Raw genomic sequence first — 10,014 nt, 5'->3', positions numbered from 1 at the left:
ATTTTTTTAATACTAAAGCCAGTAAATGGTAAAAATTATTTTTCATATTACACTTTTTACTAACTTTCCTTTGTTTTCATGATGAATTATTAAAAATAATAAGTTCCCTTGAAACAACTGATCCAGCACTAAAGAGACAGAGCCAGTGATTAAGCCTGCTGATAAAGTACCAAGGATTGTCATCACGGATTTTGAGGAATACACTGAGTCATCAAAGGAGCATCTGAACAACCCAATCTACTAGAAAAAGATTAATGAGAAAGAACTGAGAATCACTAAGTCAAGGATCTCGCAAGGCTTAAAGGGAATTGGAGTCACAGATTGCATTTCCAAAGAAGATATCAAAGCTTTCGATCCAAAAGAAAATAATCTAGGCAGATTGTACCTTCTCCATATGGTTAACAAAGCAGTAAAGACAAAAGTTCCCCCTTTAAGACTAGTCATTATTGGGAAAAACCCTATCACTGAGACCATGGGTATGCTTCTAGATCACTCTACAACTTATCTAGTAAAGGATATCTCAGGCTATATCAATGATACTCCAATCTTCTCAAGGGACTTGGAAGAAAGCAACAAAGATGAACTATTTCCCAACAATGCCCTCCCTGTGTCACTGGCCTTTATTCCAACATACCCCCATGAAAAGGAAATGAAATGCTTTGAAGGAACCTTGAAAACAAAAACGTCAAATCAATTCACGTACAGCAGTTCTCATCTGCAACATATTTGAGTTCAATTAGGAGTTGTTCATTCAACTACAAGGGACTGTTATGGTAACAAGGGTGGCACTCACCTATGCCAATATCTTCATAGCTCATAGAAAAACGTATTAAAGGAGTAACCGATCTTATTCTTGTAATGCCTCTCATAATCTACAAGAGATTCATTGATGACATCTTCTTGATATGGATTTGTTCAGGGAAGAATTCAAGACCTTCATGCATAACTTCAACCTCCAATAAAATGTACTTGTTCATATGACTTCCAGAATAAATCCACAACTTTTCTTGACACTACTGTCTCTATATAATAATGCAAGTTGATGAATGACCTGTACAGGAAACAATGTGACAAAGTTCCTTACCGGCGTCCTTCTTCCTCACATCCCGTTCCTGTCACTAACAATATCCCTTAGAGTCTGGCCCTCAGATTTGTAAGGATATGCAGTGACTCTGAACAAGGGAAACAAAGAATGCAAGAACTGAAGGAGATGTCGATGAGTAGAAGTTACTCTCGACAAATTGTTGAAGACAGTCTGAATAGCCCATGGCCATACCAAGCGCAGAAACACTCAACCCCAGGGTCAAAGTGGAATGTAATCGAGTTGTATTTCCCATGATATGTGACTGTGAGACAACTAGAGTAATATATTGCATTACTTGCTCAAACCCCAAATGCGGAGTCCAATATGTAGGACAAACAGGAAGAAAATGAAAAGAAAGATTACATCATTAGAGGAGAAGAAGTTACTGGATTAAATTTCACCGGTGCCACAAGATGAATTATATCGAAGTACAAATAATTGAAAAAGTAGCCGCTACAGAAGTAATGAGATTGACCAGATAGGGAGAATGGATTCGGAAATTCAACACAAAGAGAACAGTACAAATAGGAAGTCCTTTGCGTTCCTTTATAAAAGATTAAATGTTTAACTGGCGGATTGTGTATTTCTTTAATGTGTAATTTTTATAATCAGTTATGATTGAAATTTATTCCAAGAAATACATTTTGTATTCAGAAAAATTAGTTTTTTTCTCCTAAGTGCAACTAAGAGAATTGTTGGTTGTCTTACTCCAAAATTAATTTCCAAAATAATGTATGCCCGACAAGATACTTCTAAAATAATTGTCAAATTTAATCTTAGTCGGGCATTTATTACTTATTTATATAAATCTTGTTATTTTAATACTGTAAAATTAAAATAATATTTGCAGCAACCCTTTTATTTGCAGTTTGTATAACTTCATAACCAAAAGTTTTAAGTCCCGGTATCAAATCAAATACATACAGGACACTCCACCTATGCAAAATTATATGTACACTTCTATTTGATGAATATATTGGCATACAATAAACTTACTCATCAACAACTACAAAATTTATTGTTTACCTCAATATATAGTTTTTATAATTTATTATCACAACATAAAAATACAATATAGGGGACTTCCTGCATTTATAAGAAACGAGAGGCTTAAACGATAAAAAATAAATTGGATTGCTCTATATTAAAACATTACAAGGCTAAGGTATTTTTTGGTTTTTTTGGTTATCGATTGACATTTCTTATAATATAAACATTTGTTCGATATACATACCTACATAAATTTTATTTAGATTAAACTGAATTTTGGAGGATTGCTCAAAAAGTTACTGAGTCTTATATCTAATCATTTATTCAATACTCTGCAGTAACCTGAAAAATATTCAAAAAAAAAAATTTCATATTGGAAATAGGAAATTGCATAAAAAATGAGTTGACCCTTTTTTATAAGTATAAATTCACTCTCTTCTCTTTTAAATGAGTGATAGAGAACATTAAATAAAAAGAGAAATAAAACCCTTAAGAAACGGAAGAAATGCATTTTGATTTCATACTTCCGTCCTGATACATCTAATAATTATCAACGCCCATACAAAAAAAATAAAAGTGTGACCGTTTGTCACATTATCTTTCCTATAAAAATCTTGGAATCTCTCACTGAAGCATTAATTCCACTTCAGTAACCACAACAATCACAAACAATATGAAGGTAAACTCAAACTTCATACTTCATTTCATTGACGATTAAATATTCTTGTATTCAGATCTTTTTAGGATTACTTGCTCTGTTGGCTGTTGCTCTTGCAGATCATTCACCAGCTCAAATATATTCTCCTCCACCAACCTACAAACCCGCCCCTGCTCCAGTCTATCCCGACACTCCTCCAAGATATAAATACCGATATGCTGCCAAGGATGACTACGAGGGCTCTACTTCAACGCTGATGAATCTCGTGATGGATACGCCACCAATGGAGTCTACAGTGTCCTTCTACCTGATGGACGTGTCAAAACTGTGACTTACAACGTAGCTGATGCTTACTCTGGATTCGTTGCTGATGTGACTTACTCCAAGCCTCCTCCAAATTACAAGCCAGCTCCACCTTCCCTATCTTATAAGCCTTCTCCAAGTCCATCCTATAAGCCTGCCCCACCTTCACCAGCCTACAAGCCAGCTCCTCCTCCCCCATCTTACAAGCCTGTCCTACTTCCAGTTCATAAACCTGCCCCTCCCCCAGTTTACAAGCCTGCACCCTCTCCAGTCTATACGCCTTCACCCATTCCATCTTATAAGCCCACCCCATCTCCTATTTACTACAAGCCCCTACCAACCCCTGCATACAAAGATTCTCCTGCCTATCGTGCTTGAGTACCAATATGCTATGTTTTTGATATATTAATATATTTATTGTTGCAAATATACTAATTTAACTCAAAATTTGTTATATGATTTATTCTGAAAGATATTTTTTTTTACAAAAAAACGGAAAAAAATAAACTAGCTCATATATTAGGGGTAGTGAAAAAACCTTAATTTATGAGCATACAGCTGCACTTTGTAATCATTTTTTGTGCAAGTGTAATAACTGCCTTTGAGCATTTATTCTGCCTTTTATTATTCATCGACCATTTACTAACTATTGTGGCTACATTGATTAAAATAGAACTTCAATAAATTGTTCTGGGGGGAGACCAATTTGGGTTGACTTATTGTTCGACATTCCAAAATTTGTCACAACAATCTTCCTATTGTTTGACTTAATTAAAGGTTATACAAATCATTTGTTATATTTGAACTGTGCCCATAGTCAGGAAAGTAACAAACCTAAAAAATTGATATACAAAACGAGACGTTTTAAGGTGCAGAATCAATTATTCACTATTTTAATGTATTATAATATATAGCAATTTAATATATAATAAGATTTATTGCTTGACCTAACAAACATGCCCTTACTTTTGTCAAGGAGGATAAAAAAATTCCTTAAGAATTTCCGATTACGAGGATAGAGAGTGGAACTATGCAGACACCATGGTTAAGTTTTTCTCACATAGGTAATGTAAGCTGTATTCAACCCTAAAGTGTTTAGTAAGTCCATATATGATTATGAGGATAGCAGCATAGAAGATACACGAAGGGTGTTATAAAAGAGCTATTTTTTAATATTTTCAAGAAAATTTGATTAAAATAATGATTTTAATTGTTTTGTTCATTTGAACCTGTAGCTTTTTATATATTTGAGAAATGTTTTGAATGTTTGCAAGGTTAAAGAAAATAAAAATCTTGAATTTAGGTAAGTAATACTTGGATACAGTATAAGTAAATTTGTATTATCCGAAAAGATCTTAGGTCAGTTACTCGAACTTCTTAAAAAAGATCCAACAGATTTTTGGATGATAAAAAAGCTTGTAGTTTGGTTTTTTAATAGAACATCCTAGTTATAAAAAAATATATTATATATAATGAGCGAATATTTGAATAGTGCTTGAGCCACATCCATGTTAAGTAATTTTATTGTGAGGTTAACAAACAAAAAAAAAATGTACATTGTATTGGGTTGTCCGCTGTCAATTTTTCTGCATCTTTTCTCCTAATGAGGGATCTTAAACATTGAGGTGGGATCAAGTTGGTTTTGATTAAGTTGTGTACAATTACCAACCAGTGTTGAATAGTGCATTTGGTAAAATTTCCAAATTACAAACTGATTTAGGAGTTTTCTGTTTCTTTTAAGAGGATAGAATCTTAATCCATTGGTTCCATCTAGGCGAAGATCACGAGAACTACCTAACAAGCTTCATGGGTATTTGATATCTTCGGAATTATCAACCTACATTAGGTTTTTTTCGAATCTAATGAGGCACTCAATTTCAGCTGGACATCAACTTTGTCTTGGCAAACTACTTAATAAAGTTTTTGATACTTTATTATATTGGGAAATGGCAACAAATAAGTCGAGGAGTAAACTAAAGTAACCAAAATTGTTTTATCCAAAATATGTCTACTCTTATGTATTTCCCCTTGCATTTTCTGAGGTTTTATTACTTTCAACATAAGAGGATGTTTTATGTGAATCCTACCAATTATTTAAAAACATGACAGAAGAGAATGAAAGAAATACTCTATTAAAGAGAGTTATAAGTAAATATGCATTCACCTACAGGGACAAAGATGTAGGCCCTTACAACGTAATTAATGTGGAAAGAATAAAACAAATAAAAATACTAATTTTCTTCTTTTGTATTTTATGAAGAAGAAAAAAAAAATCCACAATTCGGGGGGAGAATTGGAGGGGTTTTGATTACATACAAAAAATAAAATAAAGGGTATTGGCAAAAAAGTGAATCTGAGAAGCTATTCATTGGAAATGCTAAGGCTACATAATGCTCTACTCAAAGTTTATGAATGATAATATCATGCCATTTTGCGTTCAATCAGAAAAAAAAAGTAATGATACGCTTATATTAACAAGTTTTTTTTTTTTAAAAGAAACTCAATGCTCTTGAATTCGTAGGTAGATATCAAAATGTATATTTACTGGAAGTGCTATAAGTACATATACATAAATTAAAGAGGGTGCAAACAGGGTGCAAAGACAAATTGGCCAAAACTGTATAAAATATCTCCTTAATAACAAATATATAAAATCTGGTAACTATGCTCTAAGAAGCGAAGATTCTAGTGACCTGACACTAGACTTGACATGTTTGTAATCAAGGAACTATCTTTAAAAATTAAAAAGAAATGGTTGTTGTGAGTGCCATTTATTCTCTTTTTTCATTATTGAACATGTCGTAGAGGTGTTAATTTTTTCCTCAGAAGTTTGCATTCTCGTATATTTGTAGTATAAACTGACTTAAAATTAAATATTTATCAATTTAAATATAATTGTAGTATTTTCCCTGCAAAAAGGCTTTTTAAATTTAAAAAATTCTTCTCTTAATAGTAGAAATTAATTTTTTCCTCCAAAATCGTCTCATGAATTACACTTGCAGCTCTTTTTTTCCTTACATAAATTTGAGCTCTACTTAAAGGGACTGTTTTATGTGAGGCATGACCTACTTGCAGATGCACAGCGCTACTACAGTGTCAAAACATTAGTTATGACTAAAAACATTATGAAATATTCATTCTCAAAGAAAAATTTATATCACAAAATATAATGACACGGAGTATTTTGATTTTTTTATAGAAGTTGAACGTTTTTTGTAGTGTTGAAAATTTGTAATACTGACAGGTTTTTGTTAGATAGAGGGCGCTTTCGTGGCCATTCTTGTCTCTATATTGGGTGCAGCGAAAAAATCTTTACACTTTCAATCTAGAACTTTATCAAGATGTATTTCAGCAACCAGTTGTATCAGAGTATGTCAATAAACTAAACTAAACTAATATGATTACTTGGCTATCCTATTCACCGATGTATCCCCCTTTGGCAACAATGATGGCTTCCAGATGGCCACAGAAGGCCTTGCACCGATTGCACATGTAGTTTTCAGACATGGCATCCCTGTACTGGTTGGCAGTGTCCTTGAGGAGCTTGATATTTGGGTGACGGACGGTGCAGGCCTTGGACTTAACAAGTACCCAAAAAGTGAAATCCTATTGGTTGTTATCTGGTGAAAGGGGTGCCCTATTTACTTTGGCCAGGAAAACAAGTTATCCTCCAACCACTTATGGGCCTTTTTGGACGTGTGCAGACGTACCGTCCTACTGGAATACCAAGTTAATGTCTGTGTAGTTGGTCTGGACACAGGGTAAAATCCAATCTCTGTTGTTTTCTGGCCAGCATCCTATACAACATGTAGTTTTTTTTTTGTATTTTCATATTTTTAGTATTTGACCGGAAATTTTTTATTGCATTCATAAAAACCTTGATTTATGTAGCAAAAACGAAGTGTAAAGATTTTTGACGTACCAGGTAAAGGGATATTTAGTTTACCATAATAGCTCAGTTAAATGAAGAACAAAGAAAATATAATTCAATGAACAAGAATACAGATCTGCCGTGATCACGATTTTGAGACCAGGAAGGCAAAACAAGAGGTATCTCCAGATCATATCCAGTACCCTGGAGAACACAGAGGCCTAAAATGTCAGGAAAGGCACCAATGATCCTGAGAAGTGATCAATAGGATCAAAGTGATGGTTGGTAGGGAAATATGACTGTCTACTGTTTTTAGTCTAGATCTTAATCATATGGACTATTTGATGTAGAGCCGTTTTGTAACTTATTCAAATAAACATCATTATACAACTATGTTCTTTCCATTATTTCAAAGCAAGATGCCGAAATGGACAGGAAGCTCGAGAAGTCTTTACTTTCTTCAGAAGCAGCCTTGAGAAGGGTTATTGAGGTTGAATTAAATCATTTTACTTAAATGGATGCAAGACATCATCATACAATGATGGTAAATATACCAGTGTATATAAAATCTTTAGAAATACGGATTTTATGCATTTTTTGTAAGGGTTTTGGCACCAATTTCATTGCCGTAGCTTGTGGTATATCATATTAAATGCATACAGACGTTGTATCATCATGATTGAAATCATTCAATACTAAGTTGAGTGAGGAAACATTATATGTTTGAAACGTAGAATTGTTTTTTATTGACTTAAATGATGTTATCTAATTAAAGTTGTCCGTATAAGGACAATAAGATATATCACACCAGAAAACTCTTAGTTTTATTTGATGTCTTATTTCGTTTCATTAAAACATATTAATCTTACAATTACATACATTGAGACCTTAGTATGCATATTTATTACATATCTCTTGATGGAAGGAAGTAGCACTGGTATGATTATTACACAGTATTTATGCGTCAATAACGTCCACGCCCATGGTCTATAAATAGTGCAAAATAACCTTAGAGGTTCTTACTTAAATTACATATTCTCCTTTTGCTATAAATACTAAAGATTTTAATCCACAAACATCAGTCACTTTATCAACTGCAAATCAACATCATGAAGGTAGATCACCAATCAATTACTATTTTCAACGATATTAAAACTAATTTCCCTCTTTTTTATACAGTCCTTCATTGCCTTGTCCACCCTCATGACCATTGCCTTTGCTGACCACCCAGCACCTGCTCCATACCACCCAGCCCCTGCTCCTTATCACCCAGCTCCATCTTACAAACCCGCTCCTTACCACCCAGCTCCTTCCTACAAAGAAGAGCCTGCAATCTACCAATATCAATATGCTGTCAGTGATGAATATGCTGGACTCAACTTTGGAGCTGATGAGGCCCCGTGATGGATACTCCACCAATGGAAAAAGTACTCTGTTGCCCTTCCCGACGGTCGCATCCAAACCGTGTCCTACAACGTTGCTGATGCTTACTCAGGCTATGTTGCTGACGTTACCTACTCTGGAGAGGCCAAATACGAGCCTTACCACCCTGCCCCAGCTCCATACAAGGCTGCTCCCGTCTACCACGATGCTCCCAGCTCCATACAAGCCTGCCCTGTCTACAGGCCAGCTCCTGTATACCACGCAGCTCCAGCTCCATACAAGCCTGCCCCAGTCTATAAGCCTGTTCCTGCCTACGAGCCTGCTCCCACCTACAAGCCTGCTCCAGTGTACCATTCTTAAATATAGGATTAAAACATATTTATTTAAATAAATGAATTATATCTTTTTTCAAAAGCACCTATATGACTACTTTTAAAACCTCATTGAGATATTTATTCTATATTCCATTGAAATAGGCATAAATTATATTCGAGTACATTTTTTTAAATGATGAGTCACCTTTTAAAGGATGTGCCCGTAGATTTATATTTTCTCCCAAAAGCACAAACTGTCAAAAATAAGTTATTTATTACCAAGCTTAGGTATTCATGTAGATATATATGTATATATAATTTGTTACATTATTTTTTTTTTTCTGCTCAATTTTTCCAAAAATATGACTTTTTAAAGCACATAAGGACAGTATATACATAGCTCTTTAATCTGTACTTATTTAAAAATAATGAGGGATTGATACAAAATTATATATAGCCACTCTATCATCATTAGCTTGTACTAACAAAATAGCAAAGGTGGATGGTTAATAAATTATCGAACTATTAATTATTTCCACTTAATATTCTAAAAATCAACTTTAAAAAAAAACAAACGCAAATTAACAATCATGAAATACAAAAAAAGATTAATACAATAGGTGATATTTGTAAATGCAATAAAAAGAATTTATCATCATTTATACCCTCAGAGAAGATGACTGTTCTTCTTTTCCAACTTATAAGATGCCCAAACGCTTACTATGCAACTCCCGAGTCCATTCAAAATCTATCAAATCATAGGAGGAACATCTTTCCAGGCCATGGTCATATAAGTTTCTAAAAAGAACTTTTATTTATATTTTGTCGAATTATATCAATAGTTGAATGATTTCCGAAAGCAGTTATTCTCTGAGCGAGGTCCAAACTAAAGAAATTAAAGAAGTAATTTTGGTGGTCAGATTGGTCGCCATCATAAGCCAAATATACATTTCCCGGTTCTTGATAGTTCTTCTCCATTCTACTGATAAATTTCTAGAAAGATCAACAAAAATTTTGAGTAAAATTTCGATATACAAAATAGGGGGCTGCTCCATCATTAACCTATTTTTCTACTTCTAAAATAGCATTTTCAACTAGTTATGGACTTGCTGTTGCCATATACATATAAAATTAAAGGTGTTAACATAGTGTTTTAAAGTTAACTCTTTTTAAAGGTTGAATCTTTCCAAAAAATAGGGGAGAAAATTTTTTGTTTTTAAAAGTAATAAGACTGAATTTGATTGGTTATATTTTGATTAATTATTGAATACATTACAAATGGGGGAGAAATGAGGAACTTTTCAATTATATACTCGATTTAGGTTTGTCCCAAGGTTAATAGAAATACAAGGTTAGACAACAGTTTTCGGGCTTGCTAGAATTTTCAATTTGATGTATCATACCGACTGGT

The 10,014-nt window shown here is 33.7% G+C and overlaps 1 protein-coding gene and 1 pseudogene across 1 annotated transcript; both read left to right on the top strand.

The window, feature by feature from the left end:
* Positions 1 to 2,972: 2,972 nt before the first annotated feature.
* Positions 2,973 to 3,551, top strand: LOC139907481 (uncharacterized; the record flags this gene model as incomplete). Its single annotated transcript, XM_071893908.1, has 1 exon — positions 2,973 to 3,551. A coding segment is annotated over one exon (441 nt), but the record flags the coding sequence as incomplete, so codon positions are not given.
* Positions 3,552 to 7,969: 4,418 nt separating this feature from the next.
* Positions 7,970 to 8,703, top strand: LOC121122932 (uncharacterized; annotated as a pseudogene).
* Positions 8,704 to 10,014: the final 1,311 nt, after the last annotated feature.

The sequence above is a fragment of the Lepeophtheirus salmonis genome, unplaced genomic scaffold, assembly GCF_016086655.4.
Source record: "Lepeophtheirus salmonis unplaced genomic scaffold, UVic_Lsal_1.4 unplaced_contig_1684_pilon, whole genome shotgun sequence".
In the NCBI taxonomy this organism is placed as follows: Eukaryota; Metazoa; Arthropoda; class Copepoda; order Siphonostomatoida; family Caligidae; genus Lepeophtheirus; species Lepeophtheirus salmonis.
This window is presented reverse-complemented; position numbering and strand designations above follow the sequence as displayed.